The sequence below is a fragment of the Meles meles genome, chromosome 6 (genome assembly GCF_922984935.1).
Source record: "Meles meles chromosome 6, mMelMel3.1 paternal haplotype, whole genome shotgun sequence".
Lineage (NCBI taxonomy): Eukaryota > Metazoa > Chordata > Mammalia > Carnivora > Mustelidae > Meles > Meles meles.
The window spans coordinates 40,126,406-40,153,366 of NC_060071.1; the positions used below are offsets into that span (position 1 = coordinate 40,126,406).

Genomic DNA, 26,961 nt, shown 5'->3' on the forward strand with positions numbered 1-26,961 from the left:
ATTTTTATGTCCACATCTTCTTGTTATTCACTTTTCAAAGGCATCTGGGCTACATCATCCAACCACTTCTCCATACCTGTAAAGAGGGTAACCGTGGTTCATGGAGTCATGGCAAGGAGAAAATGAGATAATACATGTTAAGGACCTAGCATAAGCATAGCGTCCAGCAAGTGCTCAATAAATCTGACTCTAATGGGTTTTTCCCTTCTCTAAAAATAATATTCTGTTTTTCCTAAAACTTACTAGGCAAAAATTTAGTAAAATTAGCTGACATTCAAGAGGATCAATCATCGCCCTTTTTAACCATAGAGTGATGTGGCCCCTTCTCTCCACATGGTGGTGCTAACGGAGCATTACTAGGGCCAGTATATGCCAAACCTTTGAAAAAATCCTGTCTGTGTAGCTATTTGTAATTTTCAATTCAAAAATGACCACTCAACAGCTGTTTGGAATGCATGCAGAACGCCAGTTATGATACATTTTTAAAAAAGAAATAGGTTGGTCGCAGATTTTTAAATAAATATAAAATGAACAAAATGGCAAACGACTTCAAATCAATGAGGGGGGTATTATTATCACTTACAGCCTTTCACCGGGATATCTAGATCCTGCTTATGCAATATATTGGTCAGGATCCACACCAAGCTGATTTCTATTATTTATTTCCCCAAAAGTAGAAGATCCTAGATTATAGTTACAGGTTGCCAGGAATGAAAGCAAGTGTATTTGATGCTACTGTTGAATGGTTCTGGATTATTTGGCTTACACGTGGATCCAGATATCATGGAAAAATTTTTTTCACTAAATTAAGAAATGAGTCTCAGTACTTTTCACAGTCTGTTGAATGCTAAATGAACAAGCACGTACAAGGAAGGACGGGTGTATGGACCGCTTCAACTCACAAGATCGTGCCAAATGAAATCTAGGTCCTCCCCTGAGTTGTGGGGGGGCTCTGAAAATCAGTCTTGTATGTTTAGTTTTAGTTTAGGTGTGTGGTTTTAAAACATGCCTGCCCAATGATACATCATTATTTCTTGAATGAAGGAAGGATGTCATGAAGTATGCAAAGAATCAAATTATTTGAGATCGTTATTCATGCCACATTTCAGTCTAGCTAGGACACAGCATTCTGCTGAGCTAAGCCACTTGAAACCCAGAAACGGTCTGTGCTCATATTATTAATGTTATAAATAAATGTTTTTAACACGTTCTTTAATCCATAAACTCTTGAGCACCTTCCTCATCAATAGCCACCCTGCTTCAGTGGGGAATGAATGCTAATGGATACTGACCAAGCTTATTGTGGTGGCAATCTATACATATATCCAATCATCACTGTATGCCTAAAATTAATACAATGTTATATATCAATTATTTCGCAATTTTGAAAAATGTTCTACTCATTCCTTTGTATAGCACATGAAACATGTACACATTCAATTATCATGGTTTCATCGTATTCACAATTTTCTGTATGTCCTTCAACTCAGAATCAAAAATGGAAAGGCTTGTAATGACCACCAACTATCCTGTGTGAGAAAAGAAGACTGAGAGGGCATTTAGATGCAGCCATTTTTAACTCACCAAGTCCTTGCCTGCCTGCTCCCTTATGGCTGGCATACCCTCAGTACCAATCCCAATGTCCAGTTCCAGTCTATATTACAGCTGATTTAATCAACCGAGAGAAAAAGTAGCCTCCTTCCTCAAACATGGATTTTCCAGTGATGAGTCATTAAGCACATTTCCCTCACCCATGCAAGGCACATTAGACAGTTGCTTCATATTCTCTAATGATTTATCCAATTATACCGTCAACAAAAGTATCTGCCAGCATGCACACCTGTAGTAACTTGACATGCACGCCATTGCTTCTCAAAGCACTACCTTCAACCACCTGCAGGAGGGACTCAGTTAGAAACGAATTTCTGGGTTCTACCCCAGAGCTACTAATCAGAAATTCCTTAGGAGCCAGAGTTCAGGAAATTTTGAAACACACTAAGGTTTGAGATCCAATAGTATCACCTCAAAGAGGAATGTTGCCAATGCTGGTTCTGTCTGCCCTTCCAACTACTTTGTAGCTATTTTTAAAAGTGTTTTGGCAACACTGTAGACCATCCTCATTTTGACTGGCAGGAGGACAAGTTTGGGCAAATTATTGTTTTGCTCCTTTCTCTGACTTCATTGACAGTATTACTCAATATAACATACTAGAAAGCATTATTTTGCCCTTGTTCTAGAAAAACCTGAAAATTAAAGGGAATTAGACATAAATGGATTCTTAGTCTACTAAACACAATTTCTGATACTCTTCATCATACATGCAATTCACCCTTTCCATTTCTGGCTGCTGCATGAAAGTCTTATTCTCAGATTTACTTGTTCTCACAGAAATATTTTCCATATTTGTACTATAACATGTTCTTTATTAGGTTTACGAAGTTTTTCTGAGACATTGTCTTTCATTCTCCAAGTGCATGTATATTTAAGAGAAGCACTTATGAACCAATGATTCATTTTTAGGTACTGGAGAGGAAAGGGTGCACAATAGTAACAAAATGCAAATTTATCAAACATACAAATAATACAAAGAGGTGCCATAAACCATACTATTTTACCACTACTAGCATGGTGATGAACTGACCAACACAGCCCTTTAGTACATGTGCAATCAATGAAAATATTTTGATTAAAAATGAAAAAATACCTGTGAAAATAATCATTAAACTTACATGTCAGGTTTGTGAAATGCATACGCACTAAATAGTTTCTTTTTGCTTCTGAAATGATCAAACAGCCTATAATATTTTTTAAAGATTTATTTGAGAGAGAGAGAGGGCATGCAGGAGCCTGTATGTGGTGGGGGAGGTAGAGGGAGAGAGAGAATCTTAAGCAGACTCCATGCCCAGCAAGGAGCCTAACACGGGGCTTGATTTCACGACACTGAGATCATGACCTAAGCTGAAACCTAGAGTAGAACACTTAACCAACTGAACCACCCAAGTGCCCCCAGAACAATATTTTATTATATTCCCTGTTTTTGTTTTTTAAGATTTTATTTATTGGGGCACCTGAGTGGCTCAGTGGGTTAAGCCTGTGCCTTCAGCTGAGGTCATGATCCCAGGGTCCTGAGATCGAGTCCCACATCGGGCTCTCTGCTTGGCAGGGAGCCTGCTTCCCCCTCTCTCTCTGCCTGCCTCTCTGCCTACTTGTGATCTCTCTCTGTCAAATAAATAAAGAAAATCTTTTTTTTTAAAGGCTTTATTTATTTATTTAACGGAGAGAGACACAGCAAGAGAGTGAATACAAGCAGGGAGGGTAGAAGAGGGAGAAGCAGGCTTCCCGTTGAGCAGGGAGCCCGATGTGGGGCTCAATCTCAGAACCCTGGGATCATGACCTGAGCCAAAGGCAGTTGCTTATTGACTGAATCACACAGTCACCCTATGCTTCCTAGTTCCTAAGGAAATTCTGTTTCTCTTTCCTTTCTTTGCCAATAGAAATCCCTTCTCTCATTTTAACTGAATTCAGAAACCTGAGATTGAACCTCTCTTATGAAGTATTCCCCAGACCTTGTGAGCTGGGAACAGATGAAAAACATTCCCTGGCCCCCCCAGACTCCACCTACAGACAGAAGGCAAAGTTGGGCTCTTTGATACGAAGTAGGAAGTGGAATTCTGAGAACCAGAAGAGAAGAAACAAACAAAAGGCTGAAGAAACTGGATGAGGAGAGCAGTCCATCCTGGCTCCTCTCTGGTACTTGGGAACACAGTTGTTGGATCTAGCTAACTCCCCTAGATGCCCTATTTCTTTTGGCCTCACTAACACACTTCTCAAAAGCCTGGTCTGCGTCCACAGTTTCCGTTGCTTCATCACTTACTTCCTCCTCGCCCTCTTGCAACATAGCTCCCAGTTTCGACACTTCAGTACTCTCCGTGGTATCTGGCCCTCCCTCTTTCCTTCCTACTGCATTACCCGAGTGCCTCTCAAGGGTAGAAGAGCGTATCAGAATGGCCTGTGGGACTTTGCCAGCCTCTACCTCAGAATCGATACTTCAGGGCAATTGTGTCAGAAGCTCAGGAGGTATTTGCTGAAAGCTCCTGGGCACTTCTAACGTGATAATCACGCGGAGAGCTTCTATGAGACACCAATGCCCAGGCCCCATCTGCAGGGGTTTTATAACGTGTCAACTCGGTTTGGTTGAACATTTCCCAGAACTTCTTTTCCAGTTAGGGTGGATCACAGGAGAGATCTGGGGGAGCTGAGGGAGTGGAGGTGATGCAGCAGCCATTCGGTAGCTCTCATACATCATTGCTTAGCTGCTGGCTTGTCTGGTTGCAGAAACCAGCACCCGGACCTGTACCTGTTCCACCTTCCCCAAGACCCTCCTTCAGTTTCTCCAACTCCTCAGCTAAGTGCATGTGCTTAGTCCTGTGACAAAGGTCCCTGGCTTCTCTGGGATACCCAGACTGTCCCGGTCAGAGGCAACAAACCCTGAGGCAGGTCTCAGTCTGTCATTATGGGTCTTTAGTTGGTGTTGGCTGGTATTTGCTCTCCCCACCTTCAACCCGCCTTCCCTTCCTGCCTGACCTGTGGACTTCAAGTTTCAGTGTCAGCACCTCAGAGATGGCCTAACCAACTGCCACAAGTGCATAAGGTCAAATACCTGTAACAAATGCCTTCATATGTAAGTATGTTTTTTCCACTGAATCTTACCTGAAAAACCACTCCAGACCAATGACCTCAGAAGCTCAGAGGTGAAGCCTGGATACAAGCATTTGTTAAAAGCTGCTCAGGCTTCTAACATGGTTAAGCACCATCTACGCTAGAGTGAAAACCTTCATATCCTATTGCAAATATATGCCAGAGCGAGCCAGTATAATTGATGGGAATAGATACACTCCACCACCCCAGGCTGTCTTGCCCACCCCTAGAATTGAAAAAGATCTAAAATCCTGTTCTGCCCCCATCCTGCCTATTTTCTCCGATTTATTCCTTTTTCTTTTCCACAAATACAGCTCCTACCCATCTAACAGATCACCACAATCTTCCTATCTCTAGTATTTCCTCCCTTCACATTAGCCCACCCACCTCTCCCAGACTGATCTAGAGAAGTACTTACCACATCCCTCCATGTTCAAAGGATTTCAGCAACTCCCTGCTCCCCAGGATTTCAGCAACTCTCCTTACCTGGTATTCTAAACTCTCCAGACTCTGACTTCTTCCCACCTGGCCAACCTAATCCTTCTACTCCCTTCCCAATGTGAAAGCTATCCTCGAGTGTTCTTTGGTCCTCCATCAGCCCAAGGAAGAACAAAGCAGTTGTCACACAATAAAAAGAGAAAGGTCCTCCTCTGGCTTCCTTGGATTCTGCCTAAAAACCAGGGCCAGGAGCTGGGTAACAGCCCCTATCTCTCTCTCTACTTCCCCCTCCTTCTCAGCTCCACTTGCTGCCTCCCATTTATATTAAGGGTAATTAATACATACACCCTTGGGTTCTCATTGTATTAGAGATAGAAAGAAAGCAAAGCACAAATTCCTTTGTAGAGATGCCCTTGACATTTTAATAAACAGTGGCTAACCCCTTCTTTCATGTCCAATTAATGCTACTGTGATCCTATTCCCAGAATTCAAGGAAGAAGACAGTATTTAGATGATTCTCTACCACAAAAACACAACCTAAACCAAGGGAATCTTCATGTTCATGCTCCTCTCCTAGCACAGAAATTTCAAAGCTGATAGGCCTTCTTGTGTGCTGGGACTCTCTACAGCAGCACATGAATTGGCTTCGAAATTTTCTTGCTGAATAGAGAGAATTTACTTACTCCACGCATCTCCTACTTGCATCTTGGGAAAGTAACCTTACATAATTAGGACATTTGCCCTCAAAGATGTCTTTGAACACCAAGAGATTGAGAAAATGGTATTGAAGCATGGCCCTCACCCTGTGTTTTTTTGGGGGGGTTCCCATTATCACATAATATTAATATGTAAAGTAGGTATTATACTCCCCATCTAAAAAGCCTACATCTAAGTGTGCTGTTTCAATTGTTTGCTTCTGCATCTCCCTTTATCCATTCGTGTGCTACGGTTTGATTTGGGAATGCTTTCTCTAGATTTCTCCACAAAAATACTCACCCATATTTCTCTGCAAGTCCTCTTGCTTCCTCCTCTTTTACTACTCTCTGGTCTTCCAGATCACTCTTATTTCCACATAACACTATATCTGGGTTTTCACAATATGCATGCATTTGTAGCTGGCCTGTATGAAAAATTACCATAGGTAAAAAATATGCGTGATCAGCGAAGAATATATGCAAAAGTGCTCTGAAAACTTTTGGATATATCCAACTTTAAGTGGATATATGGACATAAGGAAATGATATAATGCTTTCCAAGCATCAATAACCTAATCTGCAGAACGGAATGGACAGGGCAGAGATGTAGAACTTATCCTTAAACACATACCCCATATCTTATTTAAATCAAAGAGGAATGGGAGGAATGGCTAACCCTCCAATAGTGCACGTGTGCGTGTGAGCGGCCATGTGTGCACACCCCTGTGGCTATCTCTCTCCTGAAGGCCATTTGAGAAAAACTTGGAGAATTTTTAGTGCTTATTGTTAACCATAAAGCTCTATTTTTCATATGGTGTCTCCCCATAGCAATATTTTTAAAAGAACTGTCTTCTTTTGAATGAACTAGCTTGTTTCTATCTGAAATGTTTTCACATTTTTCTATTATCCTAAGGCAGAATCAAATCAATTAATATAAGAAAGATATAAGATTAAATGAGAGAAAACCATTCTAGAATAAACAGGAAATGACTCTGTCACCAGAACTAAGGGGAAGCAGAAGACTACAATTCTTATTCCACAGCTTTTATTTCTTTTTACCTGAAAGCCTGTAAATAGGCATACTTTTAAAAAGCAATTAAACAAAAAGTTTCATTAAGCTAAATAGTTTAATCGCCAAAGAAGTAAAAGAAAGCTTTATTCCTTATTCATCTTATTCATAATGAGATTAAAGTAGCCCAAATTTTCACAATAAGACATACCTCAAAGTTGGTATGGCCTAATTTATTTATCATGGTTAACCAGAAAAGTGTTGACATTTTAGTTCCTCATTACAAAGTCATGTTCATTATATCTTATCAAGAGAAAATCTAGTCAGCAAGAATTCAATGGTCATTAACATAGGCCAGATACTTGGTACAGAATTTCAGGGTCCTGACCTTTGCCCTCAAGAGACAGCTGGGGAACAAGGCCTACATAGGCAAAATCAAACTGTGTATGTTTCCAGTAATGACCATGTGCTTTCTTTCCTCCAAGTTGGTACACATGCTGTTCCAACATGCTTGAATACCCAACCACCACCTTCCTTCCATGAATCTCCACCCTTCTTTTAAGACTTGTCTCTCAGTTACCTCCATGGTGAAACCTTTCTGGTCTCCAGAGTGGCTCTGTGCTCTACTGACCCCACACATGTCCAGTGTCATGATTATGAGCATGAACTCAGGACTGACTATATCCTAGGCTGAATTCTGGCTCTGCTGTTTACTAACCTGAGGAAGTCATTTCCCCATCTGTAAATGGTAATAATGATGGTACTGACTTTGCAGGGTTAAGGTGTGGATTAAGTGAGTTAATTCAGTGATTCTCCAGGTATGGTCCATGGGCCTTCCCATCACTAGGGAACTTGTTCGAAATGTAAATTCTCAGGTTCTACCCCAGGCCTACTGAATCAGGAATGCTGGATATGGAGCCCAGAATCTGTGTTTTAACAAGCTCCCTGGGTGATCTAGATGTACACTCATACTTGAGAACCACTACATTAATATGTGAAAGCTAGGGAAGTATCACCAATAATGATGTTTAATAGCATTTGTTTATTTTGGAGACTCCAGGAAGTGCAATTATTGCTGATTTTTCCTTTTATTTCTTCCTTCCTAATTTTTCTACAAAGACTGAATTAATTATATAAAAAGAAAATTAATCAATTCTTTAAAAAGTCTCACTAAGAAGAAGACATACATAAATAGCTACTACAACTCATAGTGGTTAAAAGCCACTAAAAATCCTGTAGGTAGTACAAAATATAATAGCAGTTGACAGGAAAGAAAAAATTTAATCCAACTACAGTTACAGAAAATTTCATGGAGCCCATAATTTGCCACATTTTAAAGAATAAGCAAAACTCCAACCAGTTTTTTAAAAGGGGTGGTTATGGAGGAAGTGGATGTGGGGACCGCTTTTCAGACAGGCAGAATAATGGGAATAAAAATACACAGGCAAAAACATGTAAAATATATACCTGTTGGGCTCTTATACCATTCATGTGAGGTTACAGAAACAATGTTTAGAAATTCAGACTACTTTAAAATTTCTTTACAAAATAGGCTGCCACTCAATGAAATACCTAAGGGCATGACTTGCTCATTCTCTGAGCTCTAGGAAGATAGGTAAGTGAATACAACTACCCGATTCCTTCCATGTAGCAGGCTGAGAGAACTCAGCTCTCTGTTCAGTCTTCTGAGTTCAGCAGGGCTCACCTTTGGATTTGCATGTATCCCCTTTCCAAGGGGCATGGACAGCTTTGGAGTCAAGGGAGAACTGACTGCCAAGGCAGCCTGCAAAGGAAGGGTGCAGACCTGCTCTCCTCTCCCCAGGCCACTCAGGGCCAGGAGCCAGCTACTTGTTTAAGGCAACAGTGCCTTTGTTCTAGCATGCACCCCCCCAAAAGGAAGAAATAAATAATCCCTATAATATTCAAAATGCTAACAGGTAGGGGGGAAATAAAATGTATAGACAATAAATTATTATTATTCCTAATGAAGATTTGATATTATTATCTTTGATCCTCAACACTAACTTTTTTTTTTTTTTAAAGGTGGGTTGGGGGAGAATACTTTCCTTTGAAGATATGAAATCCTCAAAATGTGTAAGTTTTCTCTACCTAATTGTGCAGTAAGAATCCTCTAACACTATAAGGATAACAAAATAAAATGTATATATTACACATAATTTCATATAATTTTGTTATTTATCTAATCAGCCAAAAAGTCCACATAGGCAAGATTTATCTGTCTCAGAGTTTCCATTTCTATCTGTGAAAACAGATGGGTTGATGACAGTCCTCATCCTAAAATAAAGACACATCACCTGTCTGAATCTTCATCCACAGTGCTTGTGAGGATCAGATACAAAGTATGTGAAAATGCTTTGAAAATCACGATGCACCATGTAAATTACTTATTTAAAAACTCATTCTTAAAAATAAGGTTATCAAACCAAAGGGCTATCAAAACCACAGCCAATGACCTCACTGTAATACCAAAATACCAAGTTATTTTTTAAAATAGTAGGTATTCTTAAGTCAGTATTTTCATTTTAAGGATTTGGATGTTAAGAATTTAACACCACGGCCTTCCCCAACAGATTCTCTGGGTTTATACTAATACAACTAATGGAGAAAAATGTAGGTTTGCAAGCTGTTATTTATTTGATCAAGTGGCTGCTAGCCAACCATTTGGGAGATCAGGATCTCTGCAAAGAGCCAAGATGAGAGTGTGTGTGTTTACATATGTGTCTGTGTGCACGTGCGTTTCTGTGTGTGGGTATAGTACTGGGGACTACTTTTGCCAATGTAATTTTAGAGTCTTCCATGATGAGACCCTTCTGGCAACTTCCCTGGCTTTAAAAGGAGAAAAGGGAACTCTGAGTAAAGAAGAGACACGGTGCCAGGGGTATGATCTTCTAAGCCTTCAAAAGATATTTATGTCTATGTAATAGATGTATTACACCCTGGTGATATAAATTCTGACAGCATAAAATAGGCAAGCAGATACTCAAGAGATTTAACTTTTATAGGTTTGTTTCCTTATCTATAAAATGGGGATAAGAGCATCCTCTGTTTTCCACATGTAAAGTGCTGCCATGTCCCTCCAGGATAAGAAGTACTCAACAAATCAGTTAGTATTACTAGGAAAAGCAGAGTATTTCAGTAATCTTTCCCCCAAAGTAAAACCCTTGCTCCTTTAAACAGCATTTTTAATAGTACTAGGAGCTCCTCCAAAACAACTTAAAACAGAAGTAGAATTTAAGAGAGCACTGTATTGTGGGAAGTGGGGAGTGGGAGATGGAAACAATAGCACTTACTTATCCAGTTTCTGACATTGAGGAAACTCTGCTCATTTGTCAGATCAAAAAGCAGAAGAAACCCCATAGCATCTCTGAAGAAGGCTGTTGTCAAGCTACGAAACCTAGGAACATAAAAGCAGATTGGTCAGCTAAATCATGACCCCACTCCTGAAATATAAAACTACCAATGGTGCCCTCAGTCTCTTCCAATAATTTATCAATAACAAATTAGGTGTTTAATAATGTGCCATTGTTTCTAATAACTTCACATTATACATGCAAATTGTATCTCTTTATTACACAAGATTTAGCAAATTATGCTACCAAATAGATATCTAAAGTCAGAAAGAATACTTGAAAATATACTGAGACTTCATAAAACACCAACAATTACCAAAGTTGTATTTGGAATTCAGTCTTATAGAGAACAAACTGATGGATACCAGAGGGGAGGGGGAAGGGAAAAGGATGAAATAGATAAAGGGGATTAAGAGGACACTTATGATGAGCACTGAGAAATGTATGGAGATGCAAAGTCACTCTATTGTACATCCAAGACGAATATAACACTGTACATTAATTATACCGGAGTTAAATAAAAATAAATAAAATAAAAATGGTCTCTGTAGATTTATAAAAATTTAAAAAAAAAATAAATTGGATGGTGATATTCCAAAAGCATGTAAGACATTTATTGCTTACATAAGTTTATGTGTTAATGGACCATGTGATTTAAAAAATCAGACTGCTAGACAGGGATCACAAGAACTAGCTCATGATCTCATAGTCTCAGTCAAGACTTTACTTAGTTAAGGGGCACCTGGATAGCTCAGTCATTGGGTGTCTGCCGCCTTTGGCTCAGGTCATGATCCTAGCATCCTGGGATCTAGCCCCACATGGAGTCCCACATTGGGCTCCCTGCTCAGCTGGAAGCCTGTTTCTCCCTCTCCCTCTCCCCTGCTTATGTTCCCTCTCTTGCAGTGTCTCTCTCTGTCAAATAAATAAATAAAATCTTTAAAAAAAAAAAAAGAATTTACTTAGTTAAATAGGCCTAAACCAATGGTTATTGCTGTGTATGTTTTCCTTATCCCGAGAAAGTTCCGCTTGACTTGATGTTATAGTGGGTTCCATGACCTTTTAATTTCAGTCTCTAAAGAGGTCTCATAACTCTGATAACCATTTCTTTGGCTTTAAGGTGGGAGTAGTATTGACTCAGTCCATATCCTTTCTTGGTACTCTCTCTTCTGAGGTTTTATCCTGCCATCTCTCCTCTCCCTCTAAAGGTCAGTTTCCACTTTATTTTTATGTAAAGTCAGCAACTGACAGGCATAGATTCCAGAGAAGAAAATACTAGTATGAAATTGTCATCTAATCTTTCATTTTAAGTTTTCTCATTTTAAGTTTCTCTTAATATTTCTAATCAATGTTTTTACAAAGAGAGTCCTTATCTTTTAGGAATACATACCAAAGTAGTTATAAATGAAAACATCTGATATTTGGAATTTGCTTCAAAATAATTTGGTGGGTTGGGTAAGAAGGGATGGAGGTATTATACATGAAATAAGATAGGCCACAAATTGATGACTACTGAAACTGGGAAATATGTACATGATTTTATTATACTATCCTCTGCAGTATATTTTTGAAGATTTCCATAAGAAAAAGTTAAAAAACAGAATGCTTCAGGGGTGCCTGGGTGGCTCACTCAGTTAAGTGTCTGACTCTTGGTTTTGACTCAGGTCATGATCTTAGGATCCGGAGATTGAGCCCTGAGTGTGGAGGGGGGGCTCCACACTCAGTGTGGAGTCTGCTGAAGTTTCTCTCTCCCTCATCCCTTCCCCCACCCTGGCACACTCTCTCTCTCAAATAAATAAATCTTTTTTAAAAAAATAAAAAACACAGTACTTCAAAGAAACTGTGAGAGAAAACAGCTATAACTTAGCTATAACAAAAAGTTATAGCTAATTTTAACTATAGCTATAACTTTAGCTATAACTAAAAGAAATTTTATATCAAGATTTCATGCAATTTATTTTGATCAAGCAACTTCTGACCATATGAGTTAATTCTAATCAGATTTTCTGTGAGGTTTCAACAACCAGGTAAGAATAATGCATGTAATTCTGAAGTTGTCTTTGTGGCTGTGTAAACAGCAAAGGTAAATGGAGAAAAGTGTGTAAATCTTAAAGAACAAGAACATGAAGAACAAGAAGAACAAGAACAAGCAAAATGAAGGAGAAGGAGGAAAGAGGAGGAGGAGAAAGGAGGAGAAGACAGGAGAAAGACGGAAGAAGTAGAAACTGCATAAGTAAGATAGTCTATTTGGAAAAGGATTCATTTTTCCTTTGACTTTGTATGAAACAGACATCATTATCATTTCAGACTGATAGATTTCTGGCTAATTTTGCAGCATGTCTAATCTAGGTCCAAGTCAATTAATCAGCTGGCTTTTTCCTGCTCAGGTATGGTGTGAAGGGCACAGCTGGTTTTCCCTTTCCTCCAGTAAGGAACACATAACTGAAGATCTCATACCTCTCCTGCCCTGCTGTGTCCCATAATTGCAGATGGATTCTCTGGCCTCTGCCAATGGCTCCATCAGGTCCGTTGGCTCTGTACACCTAAAATAGCAAAATGAAAGAGAAAAGGAAAACTTTTGAGAACAATTAATTCTTCTCACTTTTCTATTCAGTAAAGATCCCATAAACATTTAGACTTCTAAAAAAATCCCATCTGGAACACAACCTTATTTTTATATTAGTCCAAATAATTCTCTTTGGATAATACAATAATTTGTATTAAAACATAAATATATACATTATATATTTTTATAAATATATTATTAAATAGATATAACACATAATTTGTATAAAAAAATAATCTGCTCACTTTTCCTTAAAGTTCCCTCAAGTCATTAGTATTTTTCCCTAGCCCATCTTTAAAAAGTACTCTAAAGCAATTTTATAGGAAGGACCTCTGAAGATCTCTTCCTCCATAAAAGCAATGAAACACTGGCAAAAAATGTCAAAATTCACTTTTTCAAACACTGAAAATTAAGACTCGCAATGTTTCAAGAAGCATCTAATCAAGAAAAATGGCTGGATATCAGTAAAAACAGTAAACTTTGTGCAGTTTTAATTTATCCTATTCCCAAACCACTCTCCCCAGCTCCTCAGTAGCTTTGAAAACCAAGAAATGCACTATTACAGTAGCTGTGAAAACAATCAGCATAGTAATCACTGAAAGGAATAGAGGCAAAACAGGTTTGAAGCTCCCCAAAGTCTCATCTCCAGAGAACTGTCTGAAAGTTGCCTATAAAGCTCCATTACCAGGCCTTGACTTGACTTTGCTAAATTCAGAGCTTGCTCTATAGTAACCTTACCCTTAGGGCATTTGCTGAAAACAATCAGGAGCAATTACTTAACACCACAGCTACTAAAGGCAGCAGTACCAGCCGGAGCTAATAAAATCCTAACCAAAAAACTTGAAGACAAAAATAGGGAAATGAGATGTCCGTAGGGAGATTTGAAAAGCTCCAAAATGTTCCTTAGAATGTACCAGGCCAGTCTCATACACAGTGATGTACATATGCCTGGGGAAGACTTGAAAAGACCCAATTATCACATCTCTAGTTAACTTTGAGGCTCTTCTCAAGCAGGAAGTGAAGGCTAAGGCAGAGTTGTGAACTATCCATAGGAGCATTAGCACCTGTCCCAAAATGAACACACACACATACACAGTGCGTCATAAAAAGCTGAAAGACTTACTGATTCAAGAAGTCTGTCTACTCAGGGGCACCTGGGTGGCTCAGTCAGTTAATTGTCTGAATCTTGATTTTAGCTCATGTCATGATGTTACGGTTGTGAGATAGAGCCCCATGTCAGGCTCTGGGCTCAACACAGAGTCTGCTTGAGATTATCTCTCTTCCTCTCCCTCTGCCCTTTCCCCTCCTTGGGAAAGGGGAGAAATCTGATTCCAGAGTTGCCAGATTATATTATTTAAAATGTCCAGTTTTCAACGAAGTTTATGAGACACAGAAAGAAACAGGAAAGTATGGCTCATACACAGCAGGGGAAAAGAAATCAAGAGAAACCATCCTTAAGGAAGGCCAGATGTTGAACTCACTAGACAAAGATTTTAAATCAGCTATTATAAAAATGTTCAGAGAACTAAAGGAAATCATGTCTAAAGAATTAAAGTATAAGGGCTCCTGGGTGGCTCAGTCAGTTAAGCATCTGCCTTCAGTTCAGGTCATCATCCAGTGGTCCTGGGATCAAGCCCTGCATCAGACTCCCTGCTCAGTGAAGAGCCTGTTTCTCCCTCTCTCTTTGCTACTCCCTCTGCCTGTCCTTTCTTATTCTCTGTCTCTCTAAAATAAGTGAATAAAATTTTTAAAGAATTAAAGAATAATGCCTCACTGAATAGAGAATATTATCAGAGACAGATAATATAAAAAGTAAATAGAAATTCTGGAGTTTAAAAGTACAATAACTGAAGTGTAATATTCACTAGAGAGGTTCAATAGCAGACTTAAACTGGCAGAAGAAATAACCACTGAATTTGAAGATAGGTCAGTTGAGGTTATCCAGGCCATGGCACAGATGGAAAAAGAGTAAAGAAAAATGAACAGAGTCTCAGAAACCTATGGAACCATCAAACATACCAACATATGCATACTGGCAATCCTAAAAAAGAAGACAGACAGAGGCAGAAAAAAATTTGCAGACATAATAGCCAAAAACCTCCAAAATTTGATGAAAAACATTCATCTGCATATTCAAGAGGGCTCCAATAAATTAATAGAGATTGACTAGACACCTCATCAAGCTGTCAAAATCTGAAGACAAAATGAGAATCTTAAAAGCAGCAAATAAAAAATGATTCATCACACACAAGGGATCTAATAAGACTAACAGCTGATTTGTTACTAAAACCAATAAAAGCCAAAAGGCAGTAGGACGACATAATCAAAGTGCTGAAAGAAAAAAAGACTATCAACTAAGAATTCTATATCCAACAAAACTATTGTTTAAAATCAAAAGAGAAAGTAAGACATTCCCAGATAAACAAAAACAAAAAATTCATCACCAGCATACTTGCTGTATAAGGAATAATAAAAACAGTGCTTCAGGCTGAGATAAAAGGACACTGTGTAGTAAGTCAAATCCACAAAAAAATGAAGAGCACCAGAAAGATAACTACATAAATATAAAAGAAAGTGTAATTTATTTTTTGACTCAATTTAAAGTATTTTTAATACTCTTTAAATTTTAAATTAAATACTTTAAAGTATTTTTTAATTCTTTTCTTCCATCTGATTAAAATACAACTGCATGAATAATTATAAATCTGTTGATAGGCACGTAACATATCAAGATATAATTTGTATGACAATAAGTACAAAGGAAGGGGTAGGAAGTGAAGCCATATGTGAGCACAGTTTCATGATAGTACTGAAATTAAGTTGGTACTAATCTAGATTGTTAAAAATTAAAATGATAATTATAATCCTTAGGGGAACGATTTAAAAAACTCAAATATATAGTAAAAATAATGACAAGGGAATTAAAATGATATAATAGAAAGTATTTAACATAAAATAGTCATGAAATAACAGGGGAACAAAAAATAAGATACATAGAAAACAAGTACAAAATGGCAAACATAAATCCTTTTTTATCACTAATTATATTAAATATAATGAACTGAGGCACCTGGGTGACTCAGTGGGGTAAGCCTCTGCCTTTGGCTCAGGTCATGGTCTCAGGGTCCTGGAATCGAGCCCTCCATCAGACTCTCTGCTCAGCGGGGAGCCTGCTTCTCCCCCTCTCTCTGTCTGCCTCTCTGCCTACTTGTGATCTCTCTCTGTCAAATAAATAAATAAAATCTTAAAAAATAAATATAAATGAATTAAATACTCCAAATAAAAGGCAGAAATTGGCAAAATGGATTTAAAAATATGACCCAACTATGTACTGTCTACAAGAGACATACTTTAGATTCAAAGATACATAGAGGTTGTAAATAAAAGGATGAGGGTGAAATACCATGAAAACAGTAACTAAAAGACAGCTGGAGAGGCTACACTAACACCAGAAAAGAAAAAAAAAAAAAAAAAAAAAAAACACCTTTAAGACAAAAACTTAATAGGGACAAAGAAGGATATTTTGTAATCATAAAAGGGTCACTCCATTAAGAACATATAGGAAAAAGTGTTCATAATCATTAGCCATCAGGGAAATTCAAATCAAAACCACATTGAGATACTACCTTACACCAGTTAGAATGACAAAAATTGACAAGGCAAGAAACAACAAATGTTGGAGAAGTTGTAGAGAAATGGGAACCCTCTTACACTGTTGATGGGAATGCAAATTTGTACAGCCACTATGGAAAACAGTGTGGCAGTTCCTCAAAAAGTTAAAAATAGAGCAACCCTTGTGACCCAGAAATTGCACTACTGGGTATTTACCCCAAAGATACAAATGTAGTGAAAAGAAAGATCATATGCCCATAATGTTCATAGCAGCAATGTCCACAAATAGCCAAACTATAGAAAGAGCTGAGATGCCCTTCAGCAGACAAATGGATAAAGAAGATGTGGTCCATGTACACAATGGAATATTACTCAGTCATCAGAAAGGATGAATACCCAACAGTTGCATCAACATGGATGAAACTGGAGGAGATTATGCTAAGTGAAATAAGTCAAGCAGAAAAAGTAATTTATCATATGGTTTCACTTATTTGTGGAACATAAGGAATAGCATGGAGGACATTAGGAGAAGGAAGGGAAAAATGATTGGTGGGTGGGGGGAGGTCAGAGTGGGAAATGAGCCATGAGAGACTGTGGACTCCAGGGAACAAAAGGAAGGTTTTAGAAGAGAGAGGGGGGAGGGATGGGTGAGCCCAGTGATGAGTATTAAGGAGGGCACAGATTGCATGGAGCACTGGGTATTATATGCAAACAATGAATCATGGAACACTACATCAAAAACTAATGATGTACTATATGGTAACTAACATAACACAGTTTAAAAAAAAAAGATCAATAAGGGAAGAAAAGGCAAAAACAAAAAAAAAAGAACATATAGGGAGGAAAAGGGAGAAATAAACATGTTGACCATTACATTGAGAGCCTTTAATACTCCACTTTCTATAATGGATAGAACAAGTAGGCAGATGAACAAGGACACAGAGAACTTATGCAACACAGTAAACCAAAGACAACAGATATCCACAGAACAGTCAACAACTGAAGAACACACATTCTTCTCAGGTATGCATGAAACATTCTCAAGGATAGGCCATATGTTAGACCATAAAACAAGCACTGATAAACTTAAAAGTCTGAAATAATACAAAATTTGTCTCCAACCACAATGGGGTAAAATTAGCAATTATTAATAGAAAAGAAATTTGGAAAATTCACAAATATGTAGAAATTAAATAATACAGTCTTAAATAAACCATGGGTCAAAAAAGAAACACAGGGAAACTAGAAAATACTTTTAGATGGATAAAAATAAAAGCACAACTATGAAAAAAATAAAATGATCAAATGAAGCTAAAGCAGTGCCCACAGGTAAATTTATAGCCCCAAAAAGCCTATATTAAAAAAAAAGAAAGCTCTCAAATCAATAACTTAACTTTCAACCTTAAGAAACTAGAAAATAAGAGACACTAAACCAAACTCAAACAGAGGGAAAGAAATAATAGAGTAGAAATAAATTATCTTTTCTTTGAAAAGGTCAATAAAATTGATAAAACTTTTTAAAAATTATTTTTTTTTTAATTTCTTTTCAGTGTTCCAGAACTCATTGTTTATGCACCACACCCAGTGCTTCTCAGTCTCACAAACCTGAGATCATGACCTGAGCCAAAACAAGAGTCAGACGCTCAACCAACTGTGCCACCCAGGCACCCAGATTAAAATAGTTAAAAAAAAAAAAACTTTTAAAAAGGACAACACTACCAAACTTAACTATATAAAAAGATTATAAAGGAATACTATGAAAAATCGTATGCCAAAAAATTAGATAATTTAAAATAAATTGAGAAATTCCTAGACACAAACAATTGAAACTAACTCAAGAATAAACCGAACATCTAAACAGACATATAACCAATAGGAGGCTGAATTAGTAATCAAAAACTTCTCACAAAGAAAAGGCCAGGCCCAATGTCTTCACTAGTGAATTGGACCAAGTGTTTAGAGAAGAATCAACACCAATCCTTCCCAAATATAGAAATATATAGAAAATAAGGAAAATATAGAATATATTCCAAAATACAGAAAAGAAGGAAACACTTCTCAACTCATTTTATAAGGCCAATATTATCCTGATACTACAACTAGAGATATGAGGGGCAGAAAAAAAACTACAGACCAATATTCATTCTGAGTATAGACACCAAAATACTAGCAAACAGAATCCAGCAAGATATGGAAAGGATTATATACCATGAAAAAGTGAAATTTATCGCAGGAACAGCAAGATTGAGTTGACTTTAAAAAAAAAAATCAAGACAATACAACACACTGTGGTAGAACAAAGGACAAAACCACATGACCATCTCTACAGATGCAGAAAAAAAAACCCCTCTGAAAATATTTAATGTCTCTCATGATAAAAATACTTAAAAGAATGTCCTCAACTTGAAAAACAGCATCTATGAAAAACATAGAGCTTACATTATACTTAATGGTGAAGGTCTGAATGCTTTCTCCCTGTAATCAAACAAAATGAGGATGTCCTCTTTCATCGGTTCTATTCCACTTTTACTGGAGGTTCTTGCCAGGGTAATTAGGCAAGAAAAAAAAATCTCCCAATTGGAAAAGAAGTAGTAAAACAGAAGATGACATGATCTTGTATATGGATATACATGGAATATCTATATTCTGTAAGGAATATATATATATATATATATATATATATATATATATAACCATAAGGAATAAACACACACACACAACACACATACACACACAATTAAAACTAATAAATAAGTTCATCAAGGTTTCAGTGTACAAGATGAATTTACAAAATAAATTGTATATGTCTATACACTGGCAATAACAATTCGAAGTGAATTAAGAAAACAATTCCATTTCCAGTAGCATAAAAAATAAGATACTTAAGAATAAAATGAACAAAAAAATCATAAAACTGACACTTTGAAAGCTATAAAACATTGTTGAAAGAAATTAAAGATCTAAATAAATGGCAAACTATTTCATGTTCATGGGTCAGAAGATGTAATATTGTTAAGATGCTAATATTCCCCAAATTGATTTACAGATTCAGTGCAATCCCTATCAGAGTCTCAGCTGGCTCCTTGGTAGAAATTGATAAGCTGAACCTAAAGTTCAAATGGAATTGCTAGGAATCCAAAACAATCTTGAAAAAGAAGAACAAAGTGGGAGGGAGGACTCATGCTTCCCAATTTCAAAACTCAGCACAAAGCAGAAGCAATCAAGATAAGTACTGGCTTAAGGATAAACATCTAGATGAGGGGAACAGAATTCAGAGGGTCCAAAAATAAACACTTATATTTATGGTCAACTGATTTTCAACAACAGCATCAAGACTGTTCATGGGGTAAAGCATAGTCTTTGCAATAAATGCTGCTGGTACAACTGGATACCCTATGCAAAAAAAAAAAAAAAAGTTGGACTCCCTTCATACCATATATAAAAATTAACCCAAATTGGATCCTAGACCTAAACATAAGGGCTATAAGGGCTATAATTATATATATATATAATTTATCCAGAATATATTTATTCATATATATCCATAAATATATATTTGTTCATATATAGAACTTTTATCCAGAATATATTTTTAAAACTTTTTAAAGTTTTTTAAAGTAAGGAATAAAAAGACAACCCATTTCAAAACCAGCAAATAATCAGAACAGACATTTCTCCAAAGATGATATACAAATGGCTAATAAAGCACATGAAAGAAATGATTGCTCAAAAACATCTGTCATCAGGGAAATTTATGTCAAACTTATAATTAGATACCACTTCACACTCACCAGAATGGCTGTAATCAAATAGACAATAACAAGAATTGGTGAGGATATGATGAAAATGGAAAACTCCTATGTTGCTGGTAAGAACGTAAAATGGTGCAGCATCTTTAGAAAAATCTGGAAGTTACTCAAAGTTAAATAGAGAGTTATCATATGGCAAATCAATTCCACGCCTAGGTATATACCCAAGAGATTTGAAAACATAAGTCTACACAAAAAATGTATATGACTATTAATGGAAGCATAATTCATTAGAGCCGAAAAGAAAAACAACCCAAACGTCTATCCATGGATGGATAGGTAAAATGTGGCATATCGATACAATGGAATATTATTTGGTCATAGAAAAGAATACATGCTACAACATGGATGAACCTTGAAAACAGTATGCTAAGTAAAAGAAGCCAGACAGAAAAGGCCACATATTGTATGATTCCATTTATGGGATATGTCCAGAAAAGTTAAATCCATGGAGAATAGATTAGTGGCTAGCAGGAGGATAAATGGGGAATGACGGCGAAAGAGCACAACTGTGAATATACTAAAACCCACTGAATTGTACACTTTCAATGAGTGAATTTTATGTCATGTGAATTATATATCAATAAAGTGATTTTTTAAAACAAGGTTATAAATTGGGAATAAATATAATCACATACATATATACTGATTCTAGCAATTATATGTCAATACTAAAAATTTAATGAAATCCTATTCTTACTCAGTGGGTCTGAGTCTTTGTAAGATTCTCTGACACTGGAAGAAAAGACCTCAAGTGAGTAAGAGGGAATGAATTCTTCTATCCTAGAAGCCAGAGACCGTTTATCTTTTCCAGGTAGAATATGATCCATTGAAAGATCTTTGTCTCTTGGCCACTTGTTGACCTGCTTCATGGTAACAGTCAGTTTTTTCGCAAGAAATATAGTTCATGATGAAGGCCATCTTCTCTCTGCAACTCTGATACAGTGACCTCCTCCCCTGCCCTCCGGTCCCTTAAAGAAAAGAAAAAAGAGCCTCTTCCTTCACCATCCAGTAGAACCTCCGTGTTCCCTTGGTTACTTCCCAGGTCAACATACACTAGTTGCATTCTCACTCCCATGCCAACCTCACCTTCCTGGCAGGAGTGATGAGTCTGCCACTTAGTGTTCCATGTGGGATTGAATTAAGACAAAGGCTATTAAAAATGACATCAAAGGTAAAAGAAAGAGTCCACAAAACAGCAGAATGCTAGGATAGTTTATAGGCTTCATTAACAAATGTAGACAAATAATTTTGAGGTGTTCTGAAGGAACATGCATGTCAAAAGGGTATCAAGGGAAAATGAAAAGAAATCTTCACTTTTGTCTCATTGGTTTTATAATAAAGGTCTTTCGGCACAACCGTTTAAATCACATTTCCTAGACTGAACATAATACACTTTCATATGTACCCTTCAATTTTATATTCCAAACTTTGTCCTCCTAATTCCTACAAAATAAACTAGACAGACAGGCAAATGCTGATTCAGAGATCACATTTTTTATACAGAACTTACCACTCTCTTTTCCCTGAAATCAATGCCCACTGTCGTGATAAATTTGGAGTTAAATTTACCATCGGTGTACTGGTAAAGTACACTGGTCTTCCCTACTCCAGAGTCTCCCAAAGCCAAAAACTTGATGAGGTAATCATAGTCGCCATCAGACATAATGAAGAACTCAGTGGTTCACCTGTAAAATATAAACAAATGCATATTTACTAAAAAGCCATTAAGAAATATTAGCACCTTCCGTGAATAAGGTGAGTTATATTAATACCCAGTTCAATAATTACTGTGTGACACCTTTATGCCGAAGGGTTCTGTGAAGAGGATTAGATAGTATTCACTGCCCCCAAGGACCTAATAATTTGCTAGATGAGATGTTACTAAAATAATAAATAACTGTTTAAATTTAATGTGCATATTATAGTACCATTAAGACAAAAATTCCAAGTCAGAATAAAAATTAAGAAGATAACCAGCACTAAGTCTTACATGCAGATCACACAGAATAACAACTTTAAGATTTTTTTTTTTTATTTATTTATTTGACAGAAAGAAATCACAAGAGAGGCAGGCAGAGAGAGAGGAAGGGAAGCAGGCTCTCTGCTGAGCAGAGAGCCTGATGTGGGACTTGATCCCAGGACCCTGAGATCATGACCTGAGCTGAAGGCAGTGGCTTAACCCACTGAGCCACCCAGGCGCCCCCAGAATAACAACTTTAAAAAAGAAAGAAGGAGAATGTTATAGGAATAATAGTAATTCTTAGAGTACAAGTGCTTCCAATTCCCCTTTTTCAAAGTCTCCTAGTGCTAGACCCTTGGTTTTTCTCTTTTACTAGGACATCTAGGCAATTTCACTTATCCTATTCATTTTCAAAGGCCATTATAGTTCCTTCATAGACAATGCTAAATTCACAAGTAAAATTTGGCTGTGACTTCCTTATTTTTTATGATGATGATGATGACGATGATGATTATATACTGCATATTAAGTCAGACTTTTCAGAATATCACTGCTCCCTTGGGAGCTAAGTTCCAGATTTGGCCAGTCACTGTACAGAGATCACAGTTCCATTACAAAGCTCTCATCTCTCTATACTTGCTTTGGTATTCAAACAAGAAATGCTAACAATTCAGGTCTTAGATATTGACTAAAATGAAATATATAATTATATATTCTTGTTTTTACCAACAAGACCTAATAACCATGGTAATTTTTTATCTTTTTCCAATGAGCACTTTTCATGACTTGTTTTTATTCTCTAAATAGATTCCAACTACTCAAAGTATCAGTCAGCATGGTACTGGCACAAAAACAGACACATAGATCAGTGGAACAGAATAGAGAGCCCAGAAATCGACCCTCAACTCTATGGTCAACTAATCTTCGACAAAGCAGGAAAGAATGTCCAATGGAAAAAAGACAGCCTCTTCAATAAATGGTGCTGGGAAAATTGGACAGCCACATGCAGAAAAATGAAATTGGACCACTTCCTTACACCACACACGAAAATAGACTCCAAATGGATGAAGGACCTCAATGTGAGAAAGGAATCCATCAAAATCCTTGAGGAGAATGCAGGCAGCAACCTCTTCGACCTCAGCCGTAGCAACATCTTCCTAGGAACAACGGCAAAGGCAAGGGAAGCAAGGGCAAAAATGAACTATTGGGATTTCATCAAGATCAAAAGCTTTTGCACAGCAAAGGAAACAGTTAACAAAACCAAAAGACAACTGACAGAATGGGAGAAGATATTTGCAAACGACATATCAGATAAAGGGCTAGTATCCAAAATCTCTAAGGAACTTAGTAAACTCAACACCCAAAGAACAAACAATCCAATCAAGAAATGGGCAGAGGACATGAACAGACATTTCTGCAAAGAAGACATCCAGATGGCCAACAGACACATGAAAAAGTGCTCCACGTCACTCGGCATCAGGGAAATACAAATCAAAACCACAATGAGATATCACCTCACACCAGTCAGAATGGCTAAAATTAACAAGTCAGGAAATGACAGATGCTGGCGAGGATGTGGAGAAAGGGGAACCCTCCTCCACTGTTGGTGGGAATGCAAGCTGGTGCAACCACTCTGGAAAACAGCATGGAGGTTCCTCAAAATGTTGAAAATAGAACTACCCTATGACCCCAGCAATTGCACTACTGGGTATTTACCCTAAAGATACAAACATAGTGATCCGAAGGGGCACGTGTACCCGAATGTTTATAGCAGCAATGTCTACAATAGCCAGACTATGGAAAGAACCTAGATGTCCATCAACAGATGAATGGATAAAGAAGATGTGGTATATATACACAATGGAATACTATGCAGCCATCAAAAGAAATGAAATCATGCCATTTGCGACGACGTGGATGGAACTAGAGCGTATCATGCTTAGTGAAATAAGTCAATCGGAGAAAGACAACTATCATATGATCTCCCTGATATGAGGACATGGAGAAGCAACATGGGGGGTTAGGGGGATAGGAGAAGAGTAAATGAAACAAGATGGGATTGGGAGGGAGACAAACCATAAATGACTCTTAATCTCACAAAACAAACTGGGGGTTGCTGGGGGGAGGTGGGATTGGGAGAGGGGGAGCGGGCTATGGACATTGGGGAGGGGAGGCGAACCATAAGAGACTATGGACTCTGAAAAACAACCTGAGGGTTTTGAAGGGTCAGGGGTGGGAGGTTGGGGCAACCTGAGGGTTTTGAAGGGTCAGGGGTGGGAGGTTGGGGGAACAGGTGGTGGGTAATGGGGAGGGCACGTTTTGCATGGAGCACTGGGTGTTGTTCAAAAAGAATGAATACTGTTACACTGAAAAAATAAATAAAATGGAAGAATTAAAAAAAAAAATGTATCAGTCCAGCTGAAAATGTAGTCTGTCTCCAGGGAAGGCTTACTTCTTTTTATGCTTACATTTCTAATATCAATAAACCTTCCAGAAAAATCAGGGAAATAGTCAGCTATCCCACCACCACTGACAACTCCACATGTCATTCAAACATGCATATTCATCCACCCACCCATCACCCACACACATTAGATGCTCTACATTAGATACTGCTGATTTTCCTCTCAATGTCTAATTTCACCCAGCCTCACATTGAGAAACTTTACAATTCTCAATGCTTCCTATAGGATTATTTCTATAGATCCTCAAAATTAATAAAAGCTCAAGGAAAGACATTTATTGATTTTCAAGGGTTCCTCCCCCCACCCCATCCTCAATTTGTTGACTCACCTTATGCTCAAAATTCCTGAACGCTGACCCCCATGAGCCACTGCAATTTACTTCCTCATACTGCCTCGGCAAAGATCCGGGACCTAATACTCAGATATGGCTAGTCAACTGATAAGGGCAGAGACTCCACAAACATTCATAATTCTATTTGCAAACTATAAAGAATGACACTTTACAGATAACAGCTTCCCTATATTATAGCTTCTGTATTCACAGGTTTAAGTTGCCAGGATTAATGGTATATAACAGAATTCCTCTCTAGAAGATGACCAAGAGGGTACAAATAAATATTCTAGTACATCATATCATAGGATCTCATTTAGCTCCAAGTTATTAATTAATTAGAGTTAAGAATTGAAAAGCAGGTCCAGATAATGTTTAATCATTTTGGAGGTTCCTCTAAAAATAAATGAAGAGCAGAAAGCAACTCCAAATTCTGCAATGAGAATGATACAAGACAACACTGTGGGGTTACCTTACTTCCTCTTTACTTTTTAATTTGAACTAAGGGTGTTCATTCCTACATCTATGTTTTTATATCATTTAAGGTGTAGGAGAAAACGCTGTCACCAATGGCATCACTTTTCTAGAATTCTCTAAATCTACCTGGATGGAATTCAAAGACAGATCAAACTATATTGGCTGCACCAAAATCTGCTGTGTTTAGTTATCATGGGAGAAGAATCACACATATAAATCTTAAAATTTTCTTTGTGGGCTTTTTTATTCCTATCGACAGCAATACATAACAGTTTGTTCCCAAATCAAGACATCATAAACAAACATAACAAACCAAATACAACTACTAAATGTATATAAATATCACCATCAATATTAATCATAGTTTACACTCTTCAGATCACACCTCTAGGCAATCTACCTCATTAATCTGAAAATAAACGTCCAGACCTCTCACTTTCTGGGTTCAGTTTTCTAAAGGATGAAATAGAACCCATAGAGGTTAATTCATTCGCACAGTCTAGAATACAAATCCCTTAACTCCAGGTTCAATGTCCTGTCTACCTGCAAGCTTACTGTCTGTGCTCATGCTTCCACAAATGCATGTTGGGCTTAAAGGTTACCAGGTATGATATCATACAAGGTAGCCTACTAGGAAACACATGACTCCAAAGTCAAGCTGAGCTGGGCTAAATTCCATGTCTCCCACATACCTCAGATGTCTCTGAGTCTTGGATTCAGGTTCCCATCCTATGAAAAAGAAGATACTATACACTCCTTCACACCATTGTTCTAAAGATTAAACAAGATACTTTGGGAAGCACCCAACACAGTGCTTGACATATGCTGGATACTCAGTAAATGTTAGCTCACCCTCTTTACCCCATTCTGGACAGCCCAGACTGGCCCTGAAGACCTAGCACAATCTCTGAAATTGTCTCTCAGTAGCTCAAAACATATTTCTAGCACAAAGGAATTCTGACTGGCTCAGAGTCATTCGCTGAGTCAACAAAGACTACTTTCAAAGTAATTCTGATCTTTTTTGGCTGATTTAAAACATTTTCATGGGGTGCCTGGGTGGCTCAATGGGTTAAGCCTCTGCCTTTGGCTCAGGTCATGATCTCAGGGTCCTGAGATCGAGCCCCGCATCGGGCTCTCTGTTTAGCGGGGAGCCTGCTTCCCCTTCTCTCTCTGCCTGCCTCTCTGCCTGCTTGTGATCTCTCCCTCTGTCAAATAAGTAAATAAAATCTTTCAAAAAAATAAATAAAAATAAAACATTTTCATTTTAAATTGACATGGCTATTGCAAAAGAAGTTATGACCAGCCGAAAAACAGGTTCAAATCTGTATAAAACACTGCAGTCCATTCTACTAAACTCATACTAGTTCAAAAAAAATCTGAATGGTTCATTTTAGTTCAGAATGAAAAAGTCGAGTTCAAAGAGGTTATACCAAAAAACTATTTCTGGCTGATCTAACATCACTTTGACTAAAACTAAATATATCTAATGAAAATTACTTGAGTCGGGGCACCTGGGTGGCTCAGTGGGTT

The 26,961-nt window shown here is 37.6% G+C and overlaps 1 protein-coding gene across 2 annotated transcripts in view; it reads right to left on the bottom strand.

The window, feature by feature from the left end:
- RAB27A (RAB27A, member RAS oncogene family) overlaps positions 1–26,961 on the bottom strand; it is an 81,530-nt gene that overhangs the window by 7,583 nt on the left and 46,986 nt on the right. For both annotated transcript variants that reach the window (XM_046010021.1, XM_046010020.1), the window contains 4 exons: positions 21,709–21,883; positions 12,666–12,751; positions 10,152–10,255; positions 6,133–6,256 (listed from right to left, as the gene is read on the bottom strand). In XM_046010021.1, coding sequence (XP_045865977.1) covers positions 6,133–6,256; positions 10,152–10,255; positions 12,666–12,751; positions 21,709–21,861 — 467 coding nt within the window. In that variant the 5' untranslated portion in view covers positions 21,862–21,883. The remainder of the gene's footprint in view (positions 1–6,132; positions 6,257–10,151; positions 10,256–12,665; positions 12,752–21,708; positions 21,884–26,961) is intronic.